Source organism: Crocodylus porosus, unplaced genomic scaffold, assembly GCF_001723895.1.
Source record: "Crocodylus porosus isolate Cpor-Errol unplaced genomic scaffold, CroPor_comp1, whole genome shotgun sequence".
NCBI lineage: Eukaryota > Metazoa > Chordata > Crocodylia > Crocodylidae > Crocodylus > Crocodylus porosus.
In genome coordinates this window covers 148,133,557-148,160,393 of record NW_017728886.1, presented here as the reverse complement: position 1 = coordinate 148,160,393, position 26,837 = coordinate 148,133,557, and the positions used below count along the sequence as shown (strand labels likewise).

The window sequence follows — 26,837 nt, the reverse complement described above, 5'->3', positions numbered from 1 at the left end:
GGGGCCCGGCGGGGGCGCAGCGGGGGGCGACGCGGCGAGGCCCAGGGAGCCTCCTTCGCTGACGGCGTCTACGGCACCGGCTTCTCCCGCCAGGTACCAGCGGGATCGGGGTGTCCCGGCGCAGGCACCGCCCCGCTAGCAAGCGCTGGCTGCCTTTGCAAGCAGGGAACCCCGTGCAGGCACCCACAGGCGTTCAGTCCCCATAGGGGAGAGCTCAGGGCGTGCAGGAGCAGGGGCCTGGGGAGAGCATGGGCAGCGGCAGGCTGCCCACCCTCTCCTGCCTTAAAAAAAAACCACCCCGCCTCCTGCACCCCAGCAAAATAGCAGAGCGTATTTATGCTGCCTTGTTGCTGCTGCATATGCAGTGCCACAAACGGCCTGGACCTCTGCTTTCCCTTTGTGCCGCCACAGAACTGCAAAGGTGGCATCCGTTGGCAGCCTAATCCATCCACGGTTTGAAGGCTGCAGTAACCACTGGATGCTGCTGTTTTGCAGCTGTCTTTTTATCCCGCACACAGATCCAGGCGGCGGCCAAGGGACAGGGGCGATTTTATTGTGAACTGTACGAGGCGCTGGGCCTGAACAATTAGCTTCTGTGTGCCATAATTATTCCTGTAGGGATCAAGTTTGTGAAGCTGGTGCAGTGTCACCTTGTGCCCACCTGGACCGTTGCCCGTGGTGCTTACCTTGTATCCCTGAGGGCTGCGCGCTTGATTCATTCACCACAACAATGACAGGGCAGGACGGCAGATAAAGCTTTCGGCACTTGAATGATTTCTATAGTTTGCAACTTTGTTGGGCAAGCAGCATCAGCTACTTTCACAAGGGTTGGCCACAAGAAAGGGCCCTCCCACTGCTGCAGCAGGAAAATTAATTAATTGGGCTGGAGAGCCATTTAACAAGTTGTGGTGAGCTGTTGAGGGCTGTGGACGCACACATGCACACACACGCTTCCTGGCCACAGCCTGCCCTTCCACTCCTTGCCTGGAGCCATCACCATCTGGCGCTTGGGGTGAGGCAAGAGGGTTGGAGCCTGGCCGAGGGCCTCTGCACTGTCCTGCCCCACCATCAGGCCTCCTGGCACATGTGCAGACACCCCGCCATCGCTGCCCCACAGCTCCCAGGAGCCCTGATGGCAAGGCAGGATGGGACAGCGCAGAGGCCCACAGCCAGGCTCTGTCCCTGGCTCAGGGCCCTGGCAGCTGCTGGGTGGAATCACCCCTGCCCTCCCAGCACTGTGCAGCATGGCTCATCCAGGGCCTACTTCGCAGTGCTGGGTGGGCCAGGGTATTTTTGCCCAGTGTCCCCCGCAGCACCTGGGAGATGCAGTCCAGCCCTGCAGGCCCTGGGTACCACTTTTCAGCAGAGGTCAGGAACCAAGCATGGCTTCCCTAGGGCCTGCAGGGCTGGACTGCATCTCTCAAGTGGTGTGAGGAACACTGGACGGAAGCAGCCTCACCCACCCGCCCAGCACCGTGCGACAGGCCCTAGGTGAGCCGTGCTTGGGCCCCCACTGCTGGCAAGAAGTGTGGGTGACAGTTCCAGCTTTGGCATCTGCTGGCAGCTTTGTACATCTGCTGGCAGTGGGTGGGTGGAGCTGCTTCTTCCCAGTGTCCCCCATGACACCTTCAGAGGCTAGAGCCATTGCCGGTGCTGCCTGCCAGCAGAGGCAGGGGCCCAAGTACAGGTTGCACAGGGCCTGCTATGAGCTGCTGACACCTGTGCTGCCCACCCATGGGCCAGATAAAATTAATTTTCAGGCTGGATCTGGCCTGCAGGCCATATTTTGCCCTCCCCCCCCAACACACACATCCCCATACAGGCTGCCAGTTGCCTTCCTTATGATGTTGGATTTGATTATCTTTTTTGAGAATGTTTGCTACCAATGGTGAGCCTATAAGGCTGCTCAGTAAACATGCTGCAGCAGGTGCAACGCTTTCTGTTCTTTTTTATGTACAAAGAACCCTCGTTTGGCAACATGTACATTTATGACATCCCACAGTTGGAGATTGAAAAAAATCAAACTTTTTTTTAAAGTCTTAATCAGCAACTACATGCGTCTTGTTCATTAGATTTAGACATGCACCCAGGATGTCATCAAATACCATATTTACTCAAATAGAAAATAACTCCAATAAAGACAACCCCCTAGTAATAGATTCTATATAAAGGAAATTTATACATTTTCTATAATTTTCCAGGCATAGGATCTAATTATTGGAGGTTTGCCTTGAATTTGTCAACCTCCCAGCGCTGCAGCAGGAAAAACAAATCGGGGGTAAGGTAGCCCTTTTGCCCTCTGCCAACTTTTTCCCCTTGCAGCACCTTTTTCCCCTTCTTACTGTCACACCCTGCTTGCTCTGAGCACATGGAAGCAAGAGACACATTTGAAAACACTGAACTTGAAAAAAGTAGCTGTAGTAATTTGCATATAGTACCCATGGACAGTTCATCCAGAAATAATTAATTTTACCTTCTTTTTTTTTAAACTGCTGCAAGTTTAACACAGGTACTCCATAAACACACTTTAAAGGAGAATTTTAGCACCTGCTTATATGTAATACAAACTTTTGGGGTTTTTTGCATACACACACACTCCCCTCCCCTTTTCATGCTCCCCAATACCCTTTTGTTTTTCCTCCGAGTCCTTATTCCATGTTGTCTTCATTGCTGTCTTCTTCCCTGTCATCCTCTTCTCTCACCCCCACTTCATCACTGTCATCATCCTCTTCCTCATCATTGTTGTTTTCTCTGGGAACCCCACTCCTGAACACTGTCCCAATCTCTTCTCTTCCATGTGATCTCTGCTGTTTCCTCCTGATCATCTTCTACTGTCTTCCTGTAGTACCCCTGAAGCTTACTCAGTCCCATTTTGACACAGTCCTTAACTGAGAGATTTGTGTGTCTGTATACAAGCAGGTTCCTGTCCTTCTACAGGGCATTTCTGAAGCAGGAAGTGAACTGGTCAAAGCAAGCTGTCATGTTTCCTTGCTGCTTGGTTAGATGTCTGTACAGTGTCCACCTCTGGACAGGGTCCTGTCACCATCATGAGAAGTAAAATTACTTTCCTCCACATCTCTCTGGCATATGGGCAGTTCCAGAGGAGGTGGTTGATTGTTTTCTCTTTCCACTGACGGGTTTCTCTGGTACAGGTTGGGGAGCCTCCACGTGAAGTACTTGATGGGTCACTTGCCAGTTCAAGTCACTGGGGACTGTGTCCACTGGTGACAGTCTGTTTCTTGCTTTTACCATCTCCTATATTTCACAATAGTTTTTCTGGGTCATTGGGCCTTCTTTTTGTAGCTCATACCAGTTCCAGAGCTGCTCTAGGACCTTGTAGAACTACATTGGTTTGCAGGTGTATGGGCACATGATGGGTGGTGTGTACACTGCCTAGCGTCATAGCAGGTGACATGCAAACTCTTTTTGGATTTTGCATATATATATATATAGATATAGATGTAATTATATATTAATATATAAATATATGATATTAATATGTAATAGTACATATAATGTAACACACACACACACACACACACACACAGAGACACCTAATCTCTACAAACTTGTCTTCTGACTGATATGGTTCACTCAACCATCCAGAACACACCTTTAGTTACCTTATTCCCATTCCAGTTACAATGACCGCACTGTGCACCTGTGCTCAGACATGTCCACGTGCCTGTCACCATCACCTTTAACTGTCACGATCATGCAAAGGACCACTTAATTGCTTCCTTCCTCCCACCCAGTTCCCCCATCTGTTTCCCTGGTCCTTCCACTCATTGTCATCATGGTTCTCTTAGGGGGTCCTGCCTCTGAACAGCCTATACCAGTATTTTCTGCATCCTTTCTTCCTTGTCCTTTTCTTTCACTTTCATTTTTGCAAGTGACCTGTAAACTATACTTTTTCTTTTGCAAAAATATTTATTACTATATAACTGTACCTCTAACAACTTGTCTTGTGACCACTATGGTTCACTTGACACTCCCAAAGCACAATTTTATAGTTACATCATTCTCCATAGTGTACCCACACTCCTGCATGCCCATGCTTCCATCACTGTCTCCTTGAAACCGTCCCAAATACGCAAAGGACTGCCTCAGTCCCCTCCCTTTTTCCTTCCCAAATCCTTCTGTTTGTTTAGCTCTTTCACTCATCATTGGATTTGTTGTCATCATCATTGTCATTATCCTCATTGCTGTCTTCAGAGAGTTTGCCTCTTAAAAGTGTATGCTAGTTCCCTCTCTTTCATGTGCTGTCCACCATCTCTTTCTTATCCTCTTGTACCATCTTTTTGTAATCCCAGTACATCTCACTCAGGCCCACTCTAATACAATCCTCATCTGGTTTGTGTGCTTGTTTATGAGCAAGTTCCTGGTCTTTCACAGGGCATTTCTGAAGCAGGAGATGATTTGGATGAAGTGGGCTGTCAGGCCCCTGTGCTGCTTAGTCAAGTGCCTGTACAGCAGCACCTCTCTGATCAGGGTTTTAAAACCTGTTACCACCAGGAGGAGTATGTAAACTTTTTTCCACACCTCTCTGGCAAGTGGGCAGTTCTGAAAGAGGTGATCTATTGTTTCTGCCTCCTACCAGCAGGATTGCCTGGGGCAGTTGGATGGGCCTCTCTCCCCTGTGCTGTTTTTCCATGCCTTCACAAGGCGTTCCCAGTGGGTTACTTGCCAGTGCAAGTCTCGGTGCTCCTTCTATAGGCCTTGGAGGAAGATTCTCTCCATCACGGCCTGGGAACCATCACCAGGAAATAGATTCACAGGTGATATGACGTCTCCTTGCCCTTATTACCTCTTGGATCTTCCAGTGATTCACCAGGGTTGTTGGGGCCTCATCATTGCAAACTATACATGATACTAGTCCAAAGTCAAAAGGCCCGTTGTATACTATATAGTTCAATGGGCTGGGCCCCAACAGGGTCAATAGCATTTCAAGCTATTGTGACCCCACAGTTCAGCAAGTGTTTAAGTATGCATCCAAATACCCTCAACAAAGGATTGGTAGGCTAAGTAGCCCCCCACTCATGACTGGAACAAGGTGTTCTTATTATGAGTCCTGGGAACCTCCAAAAATTTATATGCAGATAGGATGCAGAGCAACTTGGTCTGGCTCTAACTCATGGAGGACAGGGCCACACTAATCATATGGATCAGGTTGAGAGAGGGGGTGACAGGGATTCTTGTTGAACTGTTTGAGACCATATTTGGTGATGTTTGCCAGACATTTGGGCTAAGTACAGACAGCCAAAAAGCCCGAGGCTGAATTGATTTGATCTTCACAGGTTAGTCTAAGCTGTATAGATTGGATCGATCAGCAAGTAAACAGACATTCACTTTGATTCTGGAAATGCAGCCACATGCCTGCAGTGGCTCAGTTCAGAAGCCAAAGGATGCTAGAGTATGCCTCCCTGCTTGGTTGGAGCAGACAGCTTGTACTAAAGCTATCTACCCTTGCAGGGAAGGTGTAAAGCATCCTGGGATGCCAGGGACTGAGAGTCAACTTGAACTTGGAAGGAATTTGGGGCAGAAGTTCAATAAACCAATTAAACCTAAATCAGTTAAGTTTGATTCTATATCCACCCAGGTTTATCTTAAACTGGTTTTGGCCATTTTGAAAATGGTTTATGTGCACTGAACCTCTGTTGTGTTACAGATTTGAACCGGTTTCCAATCACTTATACCGGTTTATGTGTAATTTCTCTCCCTAGCTTTAAGGCTGGTGAAGAAACAGGACTCTTTGGAAATGGGAAAGAAAGACACAGCTGAGCTGTGGGAGTGAAGAGGAAGTCGAAATGTATTCAGTGTGGTGGCTCACCATGATTTGAAAAAGAGTCAACACTGAGGTGGACTGAGCACAATGTGTAGTACCATATATTTTATTCCGATAGGTTATATTAAACTATTTTTGTGGTAGGGTTCTATCAGCATATTTAGTTTTTGTAATTATTCTTTAGTAAGGCTAAATTTATTCTAAATTCAGTTAGGCAAAGCCCAATAGTTAAGTTCCAAAATTTAACTCAATCATCAAGTCTGTGGTTCTACCACTGGGCAAGTACTCTTTCTCCCAGACCTGTTGGTCTGGGGCTTCAGTTACTCCCCAGATCCAGGTAGGTATCCTGTGTGCAAGCCCCAGGCCTGGGGACATTGGGGTTCAGATGCATAGTCTCACTTGATCTTAACCAAAAGGCCGAGAAGTGATCTGCCCCATGTGGGTTGTGTTTTATAGTCATGCTCAATGTTACCTACATGTAATCAGAGTCATAGTTGGATTCCATTACTGAGTGCATGCTGCTTTTAGCAATTGTTCAAAGATAGGCAGTATATCTAATAGGGTTTCCTTGTATGTGAGTGTAAAACAAAGGGCTTCTTTCCCCATGTTAACTGGAGGGGGGGTGAAGCTCATATATGAATAAATACAGTATATTCCATGTGTCAATAGCATTTTTTACTTCTTCCTACGAAGAACAAAATAGTAGTTTAACTTTTACACAGAACATTGGAAACACTCAGGACCTAGGGCTTGAGGTTGAATGGTAAAAGGGACACAAGAAACAACAGGAAAAGCCTTCAGGAAAGTGAAAGCAGAAGTAAGACTGCTAGAGGCAAGGATTGAAGTCAACCTTTATTATTAACAAATTAGAAGTTCTTTCCCATGCTACGAATGCCAAGAACTATTCCACTGTTATGGACTGTCCATACAGTAGTACAATTGAAACCTTATTTCTGTTTAGCATCTTGTATTGCAGAAATAGCACAGCGGCTACAAACAGCCATTCATTTTTACCAGTGGAAATTTATGATAAATGTACTTCAGAGCCTGTACTGCAGCTGTCCTCATTTACTTACTACTGCTTTCCATGCCACCTTCCCCAGATTTGGTTGATCCCAGTGTTCATAAGGCATGGGGAGCAGCAACAAAGGAGGTCTTCCAAGTTTCAGCCTGAAATTTCTCTCACAGAGGGGCATGTTCTCCCAGGAAAAATTGAATGAATGCTTATACATTCCTAGCTTCTACCAGGAGAGCAGTGATTCTTCTGGTAGAACCACACTGCCTGTACGTGGCCAGTATGTGCTTCTTCAGATTCAGATTGCTTGGTTTGATTCACAATGTACTTCACAATGATAACATGTATTCACCACTTGTAATAAACCTTGCAGGCAATATGGTTATAAGTTCTATGATTTTTTTTCTAAATGTTAAAGAGCTCTTTAACTTGTTGCTGAGACAAACAAAAGATTGCTGTTTCCTTGGGAATGTGTAGACATCCTTGGCTTGGTTCCTATATCCCTAGCCCCAAGGAATTCTGGATGTGCCTTTAAGAGAATTTAATATGTAAATAAGTCATCATATGTGATGCTGAGTTGTGACGCACTTTTTTAACTGTTCATTTTTTAGCTGACGAGCCCTAAAACATACTGGCTTCTGGGCACAAAGTGTTGATAACATCATGGTACTTGGTGGAGCAACTTGTCTGCAGCAGGTGGATTACAGCCAAACAGCATTTGTCTGCTCTAAGACAAGATTTAAAAAATCTTGAACTAAAACCTCATTTGTTTCCCACATTGTCCTGGGAAAATCTAAGCCTGCAAGAGGAAATTCTAAATGTGAAAAGTCAGAATCTAACCTACAATCGTTTGTGTTTTGTCAGCTCTGCTCCCTTTGTTACATATGTGTAGGGGTCTACCTAATTTGCAGTTTTATGGGTTTTGTGGAAACTGCGAAAAACAGCCATGTTTGCAGTTGCTAGGAAATATTGCACTGGCTGTGATGTCCCATGAAATCAACCTAAAAAAAAAAAGTGCATTATTCATATAATACGCTGTTTTAGAATGTCCCAGTGCTTACTTCAATACAAAGGTAATGTGACAATCACTTCAGCCATAGATCACATGTTGAGGGTGGGCACATCTACACTTTCATTAAAACGTTTTAAATAATGTGCATCAATTTTAGTACCTCAGGACATTTTTACACATGCAACTGCTGCAGTGCCAGGTGCTTTGACAAGCGCCAGGCACTGCATTGCTTGCAGTTGTATAAATGGTGAAATGTGCATCAGTGCTGAGAAAATGGCAGCAGTGCGCTTTTGGACTAAAACACACAGAAAGTGCTTTAGTTCAAAAGCTCACCACCGCCATTTTCTGCGTGCTGAAGCATTTAACCACTGATACAACTACATGCAGTACAGCCCGGTATGAGCCAGCTTGCATGCAGATCAGACTCAATTAATTGAGTCTGCTCCAAAGTGGCGGATCTGCGGCAATCATGGGATAAAAAAGTATGTGTATAAATGCCCTCTGTTATGAGGTACTAGAAAAAGGCTCACCTGCTTATTTTAATGTGCGTTTGCTAAAGAGAATGGTTTTTTCTGTGATGCTTTAAAGTGTATTAAAATAGGCTAAGGCATATTAAAGCACATGTGTAGGCGTGCCCAGTCTGTTAGTGACATAGACTAAATGAAGGTGCCAGTCAGTAAAGTGAAAACGTTTCAGTGCCATCTTCTAAGAAGTTAAATGTAATGCCAGTGCCTCTCCACCAGCCAGCAGTGGGGGGTGGGGCTGCTGGGAAATGCCCACAAAAATGGTTCTTCATGCCATAACCAAACTACAAAAGTTGCTTTGCCTCACCCCAAATATTTATAATTTACATTCCATTCAAGGGTGCTAATTTGCAATGAGCAAATAAGAAGGCTCATAGATTCACTGTTTTAAATTGTTGTAATTGTTGTAATTGCAGTGTGTTTTAAAGTGTCCATATTTTTGCACTTACTATAACAAACTGTGTGTTGTTGCAGAACTTACAAACCTGTGACTCAGAACCTGATGTCCACCTTTGTGAAAATAAATACTGCCCCTCCGGGGATGTCATTGGCACAGGAGGTAAGAAAACCCAGGCATTTGTGCTTCTGCATGGAGAAAATTTCTAAAGGCCTATTATAAACATATATCAACTGTTGTTTTTTTTATTGTTGGTCTTTTACAGGTGCTCTGTCAAGCAAGTTGCACAAGGTAAGGGCAAAAGAAAGAAATCTTAATAATTTCAATCCAATTTACCTGAATGTAATTTAATAAATGTCAGAACTGACTGCTGGTTTTAGTCTTCTTCAAGCAAAAGTAGATAGCAGTGTTGAAAAGGTCTACACCATAATTTTTCTTCTTAAAAACGATAAAGGAAGTGAAGTCTACCAACAAAAAGATTTTTTTAAATAGTTTCTATGTGCGAATTTGCCTGTGTGTATATTTATGTTTAACATTTATTTATATTTCATATTTAATATTTAATATGTATGCATGTATGTATTTTTAATAGCTTTCTAACAACTTACTGATTCCAGAAGTTTTCTTTGTGGATTATAGTTGCCTCTTGGATTTGTCCTAGGTCGAATTAAAAAATGTTCCACTTGTTTTAAAAAGTGAAACTCCAATTTAATTCACTTTAGGCCTCAGGAAATGGGAACAACCTTAGCTGGGAGTAACCTTTGTAGGCAAGTAAGAATAGACCCTATGTTGTATTAACACTGTTTTCTGTAATAGAATGATGAAATCTGGTAATTGCACACATCACAAAAAAAATGCTACCACCATTAGCAACTATGCTTTCTCTCCACACTGTTAGAGCATTTCATATTGCATTACAGCCCTTACCAGCCTCTTAGCTCTACACCTGGTAGCAGTCCAGGCAAACCCTGAAAACTCTGCTGAACTTAAAGAGTAAGGCTGACCCTGGTGCAACTTGTCTTGTAGCCATCCTGTACCTGAGGAGCATTTGGAACTTACCTGGCATGTAGGTCTCAAGCACAGGAAGTTCACTAGCAACAACCACACAACTCCCTGTTTCTGACTTCTGACCTTTCTGCATCTCACTTCTTCTGTCTGCTGCCTATAAGTAGAGCAGAGGTGGGCAAAATACAGCCCGCAGGCTGGAGGCCATTCTATTCGGCCTGCGGGGCCCCTAAAAAATGTAGAAAATTAATATTTCTCTGCCCTTGGTTCCTGTCAAAAGTGACAGGAACCAAGGGCAGTAGGACCCAGGGGAAGTTCCGGTGGGCTTCAACAGTGGGGCCTGCGCGGCCCCGACCCCCAGCTGGAAGCCCCAGCCACAGTTTCTGGGCTGGGAGCACGTGGCTGCAGGAAGCTCAAGTAAGGCAGGGGGGAGACCCCAGGCAGGGAAGGAGCACAGGTGGGGGGAAGTGGCCCCTCCCCACCCATGGCCAGTGCCCCACGCTGCAGCTGCTTGCAGCCCACATGGGGCTGCCTGTGCCTGCTCTGGACAGCCCCATGAGGGCTGCAAGCGCGTGCAATGCGGAGAACTGGGTGTGGGGCATGGGAGGGGCCGTTTCACCCTCCGTGCTCATCTTTTCCCTGGGCTCCTTCCCTGCGCGAAGAAAAGTGGCCTCTCCCCGCCCCATGGCTGGCACCCTCCACTACAGGTGCTTGCAGCCCACGCAGGGCTGTCTAGAGCAGACACAGGCAGCCCCAGGCAGGCTGCAAGCAGCTGCAGCACAGGGCACCAGGCATGGGGCGGGGAGGGGCTGCTTTCTCCCCTCCCCCTACCGGCACTCAGTACCAGCTTGTAACCCAGCCCCACTGCCAAGCTGGCAGGTGGCTGCAGCGCGGGGTGCCGGACACACCAAGTCAGGGATCTGTCTACCCACAAGTTTCACAAGACCTCGGAGTCTAAAACTGGATGAAGACGGAAACTTCTAGGATGAAGCAATTTTAGCTCTGCTACTCAGAAGGCATGTCTGCACATGCTATTAATGCTATAAAGTGTTACTGTACAGTAACATACTAAGCATGTCTACACATGTATTTACTGCACAGTAAGCAGCTTTTATACTGGTGTCCACACATGCAAGTGTTAAAGCATAGTAACGCTGCGTGTGGACTGTCTTGGGACTAAAATTAGTCCCAAGTCAGTCCACACAAACAGTTTACTGCACAATAAGGTGTCTACACATGCCTTACTGCACAGTAACTACTCAAACATAAATTTGCTACTTGCATCATGTAGGTGTAGCATCAAGTCGGCCTAAGTCTCCATAGTTACTGTGCAGTATGTTTGCACACATTTAGACACAAGCCTGTACTGCGCAGTAACGGTACATGTGTAGATACGCCCACTGTGTGGTAAGCCTTACTTGGGAGCATGTCTATACCGGCATCCTGTTGGGAGCAAATCTGCTCCCAGTGGGAGCAGCCCAGGACAGAGTTGCTCCTACCCTGCTCTGGTCCCCTGCAGTAGCTAGGGGGAACTCCAGGCTTCTCTAAGGTGCTAGCCCAGGAGCTGGTAGGGAGTACAGAGCCAGTCCCAGGCTCACACAGCCAGGAGAGCTCTGCCAGCTGCAGGAGCAGCTATCTCTTTGGCCCATATACATTGGGAGGGGTCCTGATGTGCAGGGGAGACAGCTGCCACTGCACTGCTCTTCCAGCCCCTGAACATGGGAACAAGTCCAGTGGGGCTTCTCTGTTCAGCCAGGGGCTGGCTAGGAGTTGTCCTGTTTCTGGGGCAGCTCCTAGCCAGCCTCCTGCTAGACAGGGATTTCCCTGAGCAGCTGGGGTATGGCCTGGACCTGTCACAAGTGGAAATCCCTGCCCAGCCTGGGGCTGATTGGGAGCTGACCCAGAAGCACGGCAGTTCTCTCAGTAGACTAATTTACTGTGTAGTAAATGGTGTGTGTGTATAGATAGTAACACTTTACTGTGCAGTAGATTAGTTTATTGTGCAGTAAAGTAGCTCATGTAGACACACCCAGAGAGGAGCATTTCCTTCTGAACAGGACTGCCAGTGTGCATTTCTCAACTGGTGGGTCACAAGAATATATGAAAGGGTCGCAGGTCAGGAGTGAGGGGCACTGGGTTGGGACTGGCCATTGATGTTTACAGATGGGTCCTGGTACAAAAAAGGTTGAGAACCACTTCTCTAGCCAGCATTTTTAACATGTACAAATTCTTCACACAAAGCATTTTAAATACTTTGATAAAAACCGAATTCAGCCCAGTGAAGTCAGTGGGGTTGCATGGTTGCAACCAAGGAAAACTTAGATCAAAATACCCAAGAGAAATAGATGATCATGTCTGGAAAAAGTACTTTTACACGGAGTAAATACTATGGTTGATCTGTTTTACAGGACTCTTACAAAAGCCCAGTGGAACTACTGGCAGATCTTAGATTGTCAAAGAATACAAGTAGAAGAACGCAGGTGGGATTTGTTTGTTTTTTTATTTTCCATCTTAGCACATTATAAAACTTACATTAGTAGTATTTTTATAGAAATGTTTTTTCTTTTTTGCAGCTAAATCAAAATAATGACAAGGAAGGGACATTTAATTCCTGGGGATATACACATAATCAAGTCAATGCTACTGTGAACAGGTAACACATTTAATTCTTCAAACAATTTAATTAGAACAGAATTTGTTCGCCCATGTCCAAGCAAGCTGAACAAGTGAAAGGACTGCTTGCTAAGACAAGCATTTAGCACACTGTGGAATTTTATACTACTGGTTAATTATCATCTTATATGATTTCTAACATCCAAGTTCAAAGGGGATTTATGGATTAATATATAGATAATTTAATTAAAATAAAGTAACTTTGAGAACTTGGAAAGTATGATGTTCAGGGAAGTGTTTTTAATCTCTTCTGGAACACAATTGTTTTCTCTTTTGTTATATCCAAAGCATGTTTTTTGCCATCTTGGGATGTAATTTATTAATGTTATTAACATTATTTTTTCCAATTAATCCTGTATATACTCTGCCAATTCCATGAAATAAGAATATACAAGAGGAAATTTAATTTTTTCTCCATACTAGAATTCCTCCTTCCCATCTATCTAAGACCCACTCTTTCCTTTCCACCTTAAAGAACACCATTCCTTTAGTCACCCTGTTTCTTAGGATCAGCTAGGTGTGAATGACATTGGTTATTTTCACTTCTAACATTTGACTGTTTTAACTTTATATTTAACTTATTATGTTTGAACAAGAAAAGGACAGAAGTTGCTTAAGTTGCTGTAAAATTAAGTCCTGATCCTACAAAGAGACAAGAACATGGATAATTTAATTGTCCAAGGCAATGGGTGCAGCTATCTGTGAAATTAACACAACACGATAAACTCTGGAGCAGTTTGAGCCAGGGTCACCTGCTCCCTTGCACAGTGTCTACACATGCACCTGGGACAGCAGCAGTTTGAGCAGGGTAGAGCAGTTCCGGGCTGACAGCAGGTTGGGAGGTCAGCTTTGAGCTCCAGGGTGCAGTGTTGAGTGGCAGAGGGGCTAGCTGGGGCATTGGAGAGCCAAAGTACAGAACCGTGCAGCAGGCAGCTCCCATACTTTATCACTTTCATGCCCCAGCCAGTCCCTGACTGTCTGCATGTGCATTTCATCACACTTAATTACTCCGCCATAAGATAGTACTATCCCTGACAGTATTATCTTATGGTGGAGTTAATATTTACTGCAACCTAATACTGGCACACAAGTAGACAGTGACACTTTACTGCAGAGCTAATTGCAGTAAAGTGCATGTATAGATGCACCCAATGTACGTAAAGACAGGTGTATAAAGTTATGCATAAATCTAACTCTTTGTAGGATTAAGACCTAATGATATTCTAGAAGGAGCAGCAGCTGTACTTAGAGGCATATCTGGTGATTTAGAGAAGTTTCTTGGAGCATCTTCCTCTTGTGACTATTTTGTTTTATTAAGGTACAGCCAACCTGGCTTTATCAAGAACCAATTGGATCAAGCTAGTCTAATCTCCTTTTTTTGCCAGGATAACTGGCTTAATGGAAAAGAGAGAAATGTTGATGTGATACCTTCAGTTTAGTAAGGCTATAGACACTGCCCCACTGCCATTGCCATAAGCAACTAGGGACATATACCATATTTATTCAAACATAAGAATCCCCCCACTCCCTCCCAATCATCATGTGAAAAAAGCTCCTCATTTTACACTTGCATACAAAACCTCACTAAATAAGTTACAATTAAACTGCTGCAGAACGCAGTATGTTCTCAGTAATGGAAAAAAAAAAACTATGAAGTTGATGAATTACAGTTTTCTAGCCACATACCTAGGCATTTGGAGCATTTATGCCAGCGCTATAAACACATAAATATGTGCATGTAGACTGAACACGGGTACGCTCAAGACTGGTTGGGCAGGAATGTAGCTAGCTATACATTCGTGAATGTAAGCATGGGGAACAGGCAGAACCTCTTATGTTTTAGCCCCAGTAACTGAGTGGTTAGGAAAATTGACTAGGAAGCAGACCTAGGCCCACAGTGTGTTTTAACTTAACTTGTCTTTCTGACTTTCCAGTATGGTGGTCAAACCATCACATCACACATTAAGCATTTTTCCAGTTCCTTCTCCAGTCCTCCTTTTAAAGCTGAGCCACTGTCCCTTGCATTTACTAGTCGTTGGATAAAATAGATGAAGAGCAATTGCAATTCAAAGCTTTTGTCCCATTACAAGCAAAGGAATATGCCAGAAGAAAGGCCCCCTTTCCTCCAGAGCCATTTCACTGAAGAACGCTCCCTCAGGGCTGACATATTCCTTAACAGGACAGACAACCCTGTTATACTCCACCCACACTGTTAGTCATGCATTTCTGTCTGGCTGCCCTTTTGTGACTGATGCACACTTGCATGTCCAGAATAGCCAAGCATATGTAGCTGCATACCTGCCTGGCCAGTATGTGGCCTACTGCTCACAGTCAGTCTGCTCACACATGCTTATGTGACCACAGTTGCAGGTGTTTAAGTGCCAAAAACACCACTTACATGACTAGAATACTGTCATGTAGGCACACAGCAGGGAAATGTAAATCTGCCCTTAAAGTGCAGATGACACTAAGCTGGGTGGAGTTTCAAGGACTTTGGAGGGCAAGATCAGACTTGAAAATTATTGTGAAAAGTTGGGGAAAAATGTTCAAAATCAACCAGATGAAATTCAGTAAAGGCAAGTACAAAGTATAACATTTAAGAAAGACAAATCAAATGCACAAATACAAAATGGGGAATAATTAGAATAGCCTGTCATTGGCCTGTAGACTTTCTGAGTCAGGTAGAGGTCTGGACTGATGGGTCTGCCTGCATACTCAAGGTCAAACTGATTTCCGGGTTTGTGGTCCAGAAAGAGTTTTTCCTCAGCTCATATTGCCAGAGGGTTTTTTTTTTAACCTTCTGACACAGGATGGATCTCCTCATAAGAATCATCTGTGCATTTCTCATCACATCACAGTTCCAGGGGTTCTGGGCATTGTATTGGGTTCAATCTCAAGCTAAGTGGGTGAAAACTAATGATTTGTGGTATATGGGAGGTTAGACTGACTGATCTAGTCTCTTCATGGTAATAATGTCCATGAAACTTGTTTTTGCTCAGTTGTATTTTCAGGCGCAGCCACATGTAACAATTGAACCATTCCCAAACATCAATGATTGGGGTCCAGTGCACAGTTGTTGCTGGACAGACTATAAATGACAGTAGCTTATCATCTCTTCTCTTCCTAGCTGATAAGATGACCATTGTTAAACTGGTCAATTCTCTATTTTCTGGGGCAGAGGAGATAGCAGAAGTGCCAGATTGTGAACAGCTGAAAAAGTAAAGAAAAAACAGAAAACCTGAAAAATGTGCTTCTTAATAGGTAGAACTGACCACCTAATTAGGCTTCCTTGTTTTGTTGCCATGTAGTTTTTGGTATTCCAAATAAATTGACTCTGAATTTCAGCACTAGTGGGCACATCTACATATGCATTTAATGTACCTTAAAGTTACTGTGCATTAAAGTAAGGCCCAGTAAACTGCACCTGGGAATGCGTCTACACGTATCCCTGCATTGGGAACAAATTTACTCCTAACAGGGCCAGTTGAGTCCAGGACTGCTTCTGGTCCTCTGCCCTGCCTTACCGGGGGGAGCTCCAGGCTCCTTTGGTACCAGCCCCAGGCAGGCGGGGGTACAGGGGTCAGGCCTGGGCTCTGGGAAGCAGGGCGGTAGCTGTCCTGGAGCAGGAGACAGCTCCCAGCCTCTTGGTGCTCAGGATTGCAGCCTGGCTTGGCGGTGCTGGCTTGGGGTGATGCTCCATGGCCAAACGGGAGCAGTGCCTTGAGCTCTCCCTTCACTTTGCTTGCTCAGGGGTTGGAGGAGCTCTCTGCCCCTGGTTCCAGCACTGCTCAGCTTCTGGCTCCCCCAGGAGCTGGGAACTGAGCAGCACCAGGATGGAGGAGCTCTGTCACCAGGGACAGACAGCTTCCTTGTTCCCTCAACCTAGCCACTACCCACATAGCACACCCCCCAGTTAGCTCCTGCTACCTGCCTGTGCCTGCAGGGAGCTGGGAGCTAAGCAGTGCTGGGACTGGAGACAGAGCAAGCAAAGCAAAGGGAGGGGAGCGCTCAGGGCGCTGCTGCCACTCAGCCCTGGGGCATTGCCCCAAGCCAGCACCACTGAGCAAGGCTGTGATTCCCAAGCTCCACACTGGAGCTGCAGACAATAACCCCTCCTCTCTCTCCCCTGCCTCCTGTGCCTCCTTGCTGCCTAGGCTGACCAGGAGTAAATTGTTCCTGGTCAGTATTACACATGCACTACTGCATAGTATGTAATGCATGGTTAATCTAGTTCCTGTATTTTTTTTGGTACTAGCAAACCTAGGCGCATTAGCCTAATTTACTGCTCAGCAGGTCCTGCACACATGTAGATGGTGATGCTTTTCTGTGTAGTAGTCTAATGTGCAGTAAAGTGCCTCATGTAGATGCACCCAGTGAGGACTCAGAAAGATTCTTTTAGTTTTTTTCTAGTAGTGTTTAGCTGAACTTAATACTTCTGAGGGGAACCTGTAATTGCTATAAATATTTTTGCTATATTTGGAAAATTACCCAGAAAGTATTTTATTACCAGTTATCTTCATTTAGTAAAAACTAAAGACATGTATAGGCTTGCAGACAAATAAGTATGAAATTTAATTTTCATTAATCCACTCATCACTGAGGAAGAACATGTCTTGTTATCTGTAGGAAGAGTCTGAAAGCACCGTCTGAAGAAAATGCTTCTGCCAAGTATTTCCCTTTGTCTGTGCCTCTATTGCCTTTTCATTTAATAAATCCTTTAAACCCCTAATCTTTCCATACTTTTTGGAAAGCCCTAGGGCAGGGATCCTCAGAAAGATACTATGAGGGCTTCTCAGTCACCTAGTAGAAGATACCTGATGATAAACATTATCAGGGCTTTTCAGCTATTTTCACTGTATAGGTTACATTGTAATAGTTTTATTGACACTTTTGTTCCCCTTTTAGTATCTGCTGCATTTGTTCCAGTGGAAAAGTAATGTTAGGAAGGTACTGAATGTGGCTTTAATGAAGTTTAATAGCCTAGAAACAAGTACAGCCCTCATCAACTGCTCCACAATCTCTCCACACTGCAGGACATGCTATTGGAAAATCACTGATTCATGATGAGGTTTTATTTCCCTGGTAGGTTAAGGATAATTCCTGAGACAACTTATACCCTTATTTAACTTTTGTGATGTCTACTGGATGTAAGACAGCTCAAAAGTTGATCTACTGTCTTGAAGCTTTTAAAGCTCAAGATCAGCTCAAAAGTTGATCTACTGTCTTGAAGCTGTCTCTCTCTGCCTCTCCTACCAGCTAAAATAAAGCCTTGGTTTTACCTTAATTCATCTCCTGGCCAACTCTGCTTATAGGTATGCTGTAACATATTTTCCAAATTTATCTCTTTCTCAATATTTGAATCAAGGAGCTCAGGGCTACAGCTCTTCAGAAGGCCCCATTAGACTGCTTTTCCCCATTGCTTGAGGCCAGCACACACAATATATTTTCATCTGTCTTTGTTTTTTCAAAAGACTCAAACCTTTTTTTCCTTAAAGAACTTTGTTTTGAGGCAAATTTTTAAGCATTGTGTAACTCCTTATTTTTCATTCCCCACTTCTACTTAATGAAGTGCTTAAAGTAAGTCAGCTGTCTAAGATCCTGCTGCTCAGACATTGGTTCTTACTTGCTATTTGTCACAATTCTGAGGTGCGTAGTAATCCTGTCACAAACTGTCACTTCCAGAATATTTATCACATGTTTTCAGTTAAAAAAAAGAAAAGGCCTTAATTCATCTATTAGGGTTCCCAAGAGTTATGGTCAAACTATCAGTCAGGCTGTACATTAATCATGTTTGTCTTCCCTTTTCTTGCTGTTGCAGCATGAACAGGGATGAATGATGGTTTTCATGCTGGTCCCAAATTACATGCCTAAAGTTACATTCATTTTCTTTTCTGTTATAAATAGTAGTCAACTAATTTCAGTGTTCCAGTTAATTATTTTGTCTAGAATAAACAAGGTCCTCTGGTTTCCTCTTGTTACTCCTACTCCCAGTTTTTAAATCTTAAATTTATGTGGATGCATGCAATTTAATACATAGGGTCAGTCCTCACTCTGTCCCCCGAATTCCTTGCACAGAACCAAGGTAACCCAAAGCTTTGCAAAGGGGGGAGATATTCCTCTGCAGCTTGACTCATCTTGGAATGGCTCAATCCACAGCAGTTCCTTCCCATTCCCTGGCACAGGTATGCAAAGGATAGGGGGAGAGCTGGTGCCATTCAACCCATCCTGGGTTCCTGGAATAGCTTGAATGGTGGGAGAGAGCTACCATGGCTTGATCCATCCCTGGTCCTGGGATGGCTTAAGTGATGGGGGTATCCCCCACTCCTTGTACAGCTGTCACCCTTCTGTGCAAGGTGGGGAGGGAGGAAATTCCCATTTCACAGAAATGGGATGAACGACTGGTCAAAGGGGAAACAGTGTCTGGCCTCCTGCGTGGGACTGGGAAGAGCCCTGCCGTGCAGGGAAGCCCAAGAAAGCGGCTGCTGGGCAGGCTTTCCCCGTGCTGTGCCGCTCGGGCCGGGCCGGCACTGAGGAGGAGAAGCAGCAGCTGGGCCGCAGCTCCGACCCAGTCAGCACCAGGTAGGAGAGGTGGCGGCGGAGCTGTGCCGCTGGGGACAGGATGAGCCCAACTGGAGTGGCAGGGGCTCAGCTGCATTTTCCCCCTACCTGTGTTGGTCAGTCCCGAGCAGCACATGGCTCCGCACTGCTTGCTGGTGGCTGGTGCAAACCCGGCCGGGCTCGCACCGTCCCCAGCAGCACATGGGAAGCTGGCTTCAGCCCCACGTTGCTCCGGATGGGACTGACCCGGCCAGGAAAGGTGGCATGCAGCTGAAGTCAGCTCCTCACGTGCTGCTGGGGACGGGACGAGCCGGGCCGGGTCCGGACCAGCCAGAAGCGGCGGCAGAGCCGTGTGCCACTCGGGATGGGATGAGCCCGGCCGGAGCAGCAGGGGCTCAGCTGCACTTTCCCCTGCCTGTGCCAGTCAGTCCGGAGCACGTGGCTCCGCCGCCGCTTCTGCTGAGCAGTGCAGCCCCAGCCAGCCCTGTCCCATCCGTCAGAAGTCATCAAGCAGCCCTCTGCCCAAAATAATTGCCCACCCCTGCCATATCAGGACGATGGTTAGAAGTCTGAGCCTTGGGCAGTGTTAGATATACACTTAGTGGCTATTCCTTTTTCCTACACAATTGTTGCATCATTAGTTCACTCTAAATACCTTGTATATTTAACTCATTCCTCTGAGATTAATATTTTGACTATAACAGTAGTTTGTGACATTACATTTTCTTCTGTGTTACGTAATAAAACAGTACTAAACTAACAGTTGACTTATAAGCATCAGCAGTTGCATACCATGAGTTCTGAGGAGAATCTTACTGTATTTTTGTCACTAGTATTTGTTTCACAGTTAGTCTATTTGGAAAAACAACCTATGCACTAGCTTTGGATCCTATGAAGAACAGTGGTGAAGAGGCAAGGATTTTTGTGGGTGATACCTTTTATTGGACCAGCTGCATGGTTGGGATAGACTTAGATGAGAGTTTTTCCCCCATACATAGTGTACCAATAGGTAAAACTTCCCTGCTATGTAGGGAAAGGATCTTGAGACACTTAAAAGAATCTTTCTTTGGGGCCAGTTTCCAGCCCTAAAGGATCTATCTAACTATATAACTCCTGTTAATTTAAGGGTTAAACTTCCCTTTCGGATATACATGTTAAAGAACCTGGAATAAGATAAAACTCATATTACGTTTCAGTGACAATAGAACAGGCAAGTCATAGATTGAATGTTTGGCCTTAAAGTCGGTGTTGGGGAAAGAAGAGTAGAAGGGATGGGACTCAAGTGAGCAAGAATAAAATCCACTTTTGATACTTTAATGGCAAATTTTGATTGTTTCATTGCAAAAATAAGGCTACTTTCCTTATTAGGCAAGCAGAAGTTGACCCTTAGTTTGTAGAAGGCATTAAAATTCCCATGTAAGTGGGTTATTTCACTGTCAGATATATTGTGTACGATTGAGCCAGTGATGTAATTTAGTCTTTTAATTTCAATTGAACAGCAATTGAACATCTACTTCCTCAACCTATAGGTAGCCAAGCAATGTCAAAATTCCTAGGGACTTCAGTAGCATTAGATTTCTAAACATGGTGCATTTTCTCCTATAACTCCCCAAATGAAAAAGTACCCTACCTTTTCTCTCTCTTTTCTCCCTCCCAGAGACATCAGTAAACCTCAAGTGAAAACTGTCTCCGGCTTAAAAGATATTTCTTTAAATTTCTTTACTTTTAATTGTACATTGGCGGGGGTTCACATGAACAAATATCAAACTGCATCTTATCCAGGAGTGGAGCAGGCAGCGTTAGGAATCTACTGGACAAATGGAAATGGGGATTTTTGCAAGGCCAGAAATGAAGCCATTGCCTCTAGCTCTTACTCTGCTGCAGAAAGTAATAGTAACAATACACGATTTGTGTCCAGGCGGAATTTGACATCAGGAAAAAGTAGTTCAAAGGACAAGCTTTTGACAGAGGAAAGTAATGAATCTAAAAGTGAAAAGGCAGATGAAGTTTTTCCAACTTATGCTAAAAACATGACTCTGAACTTAAGACCAAAAACTGCAGAAAACATTAAAGAAGCTTTCTACAAGCGCCAAAATGAAGAATTCTCATACCCTGATTTTCTTCCATCACCTTTCAATAAATTGGATTTACAAAAGTTATCCCATTTCGATAAGGCTAACTGGAAGGCTCTCTTTGATCCACCTCCAGAAGACTCTATGGTGAAACTAATATCTCGTCTCTTGGAAATGGAAAGAATGCAACATCTAACTGTATTGAAAGAGAGAGTAAAAGACCTAACTGTCTCTTCCCCTGTTCCAGTTGGCAGTCGACCCAGTTCCTTAAAACCCATGCTTCAGTTGAAGCAGCCAAGGCCATCCGAATCTGTGTGTCCTCAGACAGTTTGTAATGGAGATTATCAAGAAAAAAGTAGATCCAGCCCTTCTGCTTTCTGCACACTTGAATGGACCAGCTCAAAAAGCATAAAGCAGCATAGAGCATCTGGTGATACCTTTAAACGCTCTAAAGTGTCTACAATTTTGAACTCAAATCACATGCTCTCACGGAGGTCTTCCTCATGTGCACCAAAAACTCAATCAGCTGTTCAAATGACCTCAAAGTTACTGCCTCCAAGTACAGCTATAGCCTGCTCATTTCCTGAAAAAGACTGTTCAAAATATAAAAAGCCAAAGAACAAAAAAAAACTCTACAAAAAAAATGTGGGAACGGGTAAACTTTTCCATTGTCAAAAAGGTAAAAGCTCTATCTACTTTGCCAAAGCAGAAGTGTAGTCAAAGCGACAAATGGTAATCTTTTGAATTCACACTTACCATGAGCAACTCTTGCATTGTTCATAGTGAAATCATCAAGTATGTTTAAAGGTATGAGATGAAGGTAATCTGAAATAGCACTTGAAAATTTACGCCAAGTGCACTGTATGAAAAAGTGATTCGTCCCCCACCTCCCGCTTGCCGGCATCCATGACATCCTTTGTACGACTTAAAAAAATAGTGTTACACAAGCCATTCCCTCAGTTGCACCTTTAGCTTGAAAGGGCTCTTGGTACTCAAGCAATAAGAGCTCATTAAAATTGTCAGCTGGCAGGCAGCCCTGTAGGACAGACCATTGGATTAGCCCCTGCAGCTGCTGCAGAAGTCTTCAGTTTCAGTCAGCTGTTGCCACAGTTGCAACATCCGATCAGGAAAGCAGGTCACTGAGCCTTGGGTTATGGGGGAGCTAAGGAGCAACTAACTACCGATTCCCTCCCATTCTTCACCTCCACCAGCTGGGGAGGCTGCCTTTCTGGTATCTTTGCTACATTCCTGCCAAGGGGCTGTGCACATGTGCCCACCCATAACGTACTACAAAAATAAAACCTGCCAGAACCCCTAAAGAACACTATTTAAGTGCAATGTAAAGGGGGGAGTGGTATTTCAACAAAGAAGACAGGCTCTACTGCAGGCCAGCTATCTGAGTATCCTTGGTGTGCTTGTACAACCTGTGCTGCTATGTCCTTCAAGCACAATTGTTCCCACAAATATGTTTCCCTAGGCTGCTGTCACGTCTCCTGGTTGCAGCATAGATGTATGCAGAAATGCAGTCACATGTAGAATCTCTATACCTAGCTGTGCAAGTACCTATGCAGTGGGTATACTGATTGGTGGTGTGTCAGCTTGATACACCTAGCAGTCAGAAGATTTAGATTAATGGTTCTTATTGTGACCATAGTTTATCCTCAAATTGTGCACATACATAAATACGCACAAGGAGGGAGACTACAACTTGACAATATTGTTTTATGTTAGCATAATCATCACTGTACTTCTGAGCTAAATACCATCAAGCCATTATGTGCTCCTCAAGCAGCTGGCTGTACCTTCAATGAGTGCTGTGAAACAAAGCAGAAATTCTGCAGAACATCCATTTAAATTCTTAGTATTGTTTTACATAAATATATAGTAGTTTCTAATTATCTATAGTAAAATTAAATTCCTTTTTTTACACTGTTCTCATGTTTTCAGTATGTCACTATAGTTTTTTCATCAACAAATAATTGTATTTTATCAGAGGTGTGAAGGGAAGGTCTGGCCCTATAAGTAAGGTATGCCATTAGCTAGACATCTTTGCTAAAACAAATCTGTCATTAAATTACTAAATGTTGACATTTAAATCATGTTTAAGGTTTTAGGGTCCCCAGTCCTTGACATCCCACAGAATTAACTCAGCAAAAAAGCACTATATCAGTTCACTCTTGTTCATATATTCAAGGACAGTTTTTCCCACAAAGAGGACTAAAACAGTTTAAAAGATGTTTTAAAGTTTTAGGATGAATTGTGGTCTTTTAAAGTGTGAAATCGTAATGCGACACAATTGTACAGCAAGGGCTGGGTTTTTCACCTGGGGAATACAGTATGGAATAGCCTATAATACAGTGCACTCGTAGAAGCACTTATCTCAGGATCTCAAAGCAAAGCAATTTACACACAACTTTTTCACAGTACCCTAGGGGTTTAGGTAAACAACATCACAGAAGGAAGAGAACAGATTGAATGAATCAGGCCTCCTGAGGTTAACAAATACTGGTATCTACACTGGAAGATTTTTGCTCCAAAGACTGAATCTATTAGCTGTTTTTCTTAATACACAGCTACTGCTAAACCTTGTGCTAAATTACCACAGGTCTCTCCTATGACCCACTCCAGTTTGTGATTTGGTCATTGTATTTTGAAACCCTTTATTCATGAACTAGACTTGACTTTCATTCCTTAGCAAAACTTCCATCATCACTACTGTCAAACTGGTTTAGTCAGGCAACCTCTCACTGTCCTTGGCATTTACTTACATTACACTAAGGTTGAGATGCACTTTTCCTTCACACTGGGCATGTCTTCACATGCAAATGCTGGACGGTTTTACTCTAATTTACACTAGTACCCACCCTGGGCAGGAGTCTACATGTGCATCATTTGAGAGCAGACCGTCTAAAACAGGCCAGTCCCTAGCCACCTGCAGGCTGCTCGTGTAGACTTCCCCATTCAGCCTGGGGCTGGCTGGAAACTGTCTTGGTTAGGGGCAGGTCCCAGCCAGCTTCAGGCTGGGTGGGGAACTGCCCTCATGCAGGGATCTCCCAGCCCACAGTCCATGATTGCAGAGTGGGGCCTGGGACCTCCCCGGTGCCCAGACAGAGGGACATTGTCCCTGTCCAGGCTCCAGTCCATTTTCCTTGTTTCCCGCCTCTTACCACCCGGGAGCAAATTTGCCATCTACACTTGTATAACTATGCAGTAATTACTTGGCAGTTAATTTGCTACTTGCAGGTAACAAATTAACTGCTAAGTAGAGCAAATTGCAGCACAGTAAGGGTCTGCACGTGTAGATGTAGATGCTCACTACTCAATAATTTGCTCCGCCGCACAGTAAAGCATCTCATGTAGATGCACCCACTGTAATTAAATTGGTCTATTCTTTAAGAAATAGAGTATCCATTTGTATGTTTGTTTGTATAAACTTAAAAATCCCAAATATAGGTAATTCAGTTGTAACAGACACAATATATACTCTTCTGCCTCAATAAACATCCTGTAGTACAACAGTCTGAAAATGAATGTCTTGTTTTATATGCTGTTCATGAAAGAACCATTTGTTAAAATCATTAGAGAGTTGATTTGGACAACTAATGGAGTACCCACAACTCCATAGCACTCTCTCTCTCTACTGGCACAGAAGGGTGTCCACGCTATGTTAGCAGTGCAACTCCCATAGCAGCAGCAGAAGCTAGAATATAGCTCAGTAAGTCTCGACCAAGGTGCTGTGGTACTCTGGGGTATCTTGAAATCCTTTTAGGGATGCTGTGGATTGTCTTAGTGTTATCAGTGTAAGGTGTACAAATATGATTCACAAGGTTAAACCTAGAGTTTTCAAATAATGTTAAAAACATTCTGACCTACTTTGTGCTCCCAGGAGTACATTGAAGAAAATAGTTCCTATACTTTTCAAAACTGGGCACAAATTTTCCTTGGCTTATTGACAGGGTTGAGACTGGTCACTGATACATTACCATCAAGGGCCAGGACCAATCTAATCTATATTAGCTAGTTTTCATTAATATACAGTGCCTACATATGAGGCAGTATATATATATATGAAAGAGGCCTCTGGCGACAGAGGACATGACAAGGAATAACAGTCTTAAATTGAGGTTGGATATTAGGAAGAACTTGCTTACTCTGGGGATGTTTAGGCACTAGAACAGGCTAGCCAGAGAGGGTATGGAATCTCCATCCCTGGGCTGCTTTATGAATAGTTTAGATAAACACCTGCCTGGGATGATTTAGTCAGGGATGATTCTGCCTTGAGAAAAAGGTCAGACTGGGTGGTTTCCTAAGATCCCTCACAGCCCTAATTTGCTATAAATGCACATCATTTGATGACATGAATCATTTCATACATAAAACCAGAAAATCCTCAGATTGCAATGGTGGGGAGGGGGAGGAAGCAAAAGTAGGTTATAAAAAATTCTATCAGAGATATAACAACTGGTGCATAACTACATGTACAACAAAGAGAAAGGCATGTATATTCACATTCGAAGTGGTGTAACAGCAAAAAAAGGTAAGTCTTGCTTAATGCTGTTGTTGCAAAACAAATAAATACCCCCCACCCCATTGGCGATGCATAGGGGGTGCCCATGGGTGCACATAGGCCCCTTGAGATTAGCCATGCACCCCCTGGAAGCACCAGCCACAAAACCAGAAGTGCACTCCTGGTTTCACCACTGGCTTGGCAATTGGCCACAGGGGGAGCCCCCTCCCCCCGTCCAGTGATCTGCCGCTGAGGCGCTCCCCCACCCCCTCCATTGACAATCTGGTGCCCCCCCCACACTATAGAGGCAACAGTTGCCCATGTACCCCCTGTAACTGGCAACTTAGTTGAACTGTAAACCAAAAATGTTACCAGCTTGCAGTCTGGTAGGGGAGTGCCTCTCTCAAAAGGCAATTGGGAGAGAGAAAAACAAAATAAAAAATATGCAAATACGAATACATAGATGTATGCCCCATTTCTGTATTCTTTAATGTATTATCCTTCTTATATTAACAGTAGAAAGGGCAAGGGGTCCTGCCTTTTAAACCTTTGGAAACATCAGTAACTGGAGATTGGTTATTTGTAACTGTCCTTGGAATTCACATCCTCACACTCATATCATCACATTCACTGTATTTCAGAAAGCAGTGCTTATTAGAATGCCTGCAAGCCCTTTCTACTTCACATGCTTTTGAACATATTAGGGCAGCTAAAGGCAACATGGTGCCCTCTGCTGCCTTGGTTTCTTCTCCCGCATTCTCAAGAGTAAAGTTTTAGTAGTATTCTAAACAAGAAGGGATGAATTTGGTACAAATAAGTAACTTGCATTTCTCCTTTGAGTGTACTGCTACACGTGATAAATTGACAAGCAGTAATACCCTTGAAGAAGGAAAAGCTAGTACTCAAATCTAAGACTAAGCTTTCCCCTTCTCGCCCTCCTGTGTTGACTGGGAGTAGGGGGACCTCATCTTGGATTTGAGTAAATACTGTAAATCATCTAATAAAAGTTCACTGCGCAGCACAGACCTCCATCCTTCTCTGGGATTCAAAAGTACTTGGAATTAAATGTTTCCAAATTCTTTGCACCTCCTCTAAAGCCTGTATCTTCAGAAAGGAAGGAATCTCCTGACAGGTGTAACTATCTTATAGTTTTTAGCAAAGACTTTATATTATTTTTCCTTTTCTGTATAACTGCCGTGCGGCACTCTCACATTTATGTAACCTTGAAGTCGACTGTTAATCAAAATGAACGCTTTGTACTTTTCTCCACTGGCATTAAGCTACACATG

At 44.1% G+C, this 26,837-nt stretch overlaps 1 protein-coding gene across 1 annotated transcript; it reads left to right on the top strand.

Moving 5' to 3' along the window:
• Window positions 1–3: 3 nt before the first annotated feature.
• On the top strand, window positions 4–22,923 carry FAM217A (family with sequence similarity 217 member A; the record flags this gene model as incomplete). The annotated part of the gene is given in 7 exon segments (XM_019538704.1): window positions 4–93; window positions 8,811–8,895; window positions 8,999–9,024; window positions 12,147–12,218; window positions 12,312–12,391; window positions 20,627–21,716; window positions 21,718–22,923. Coding segments are annotated over 7 exon segments (1,503 nt in total), but the record flags the coding sequence as incomplete, so codon positions are not given.
• Between the last annotated feature and the right edge of the window lie 3,914 nt (window positions 22,924–26,837).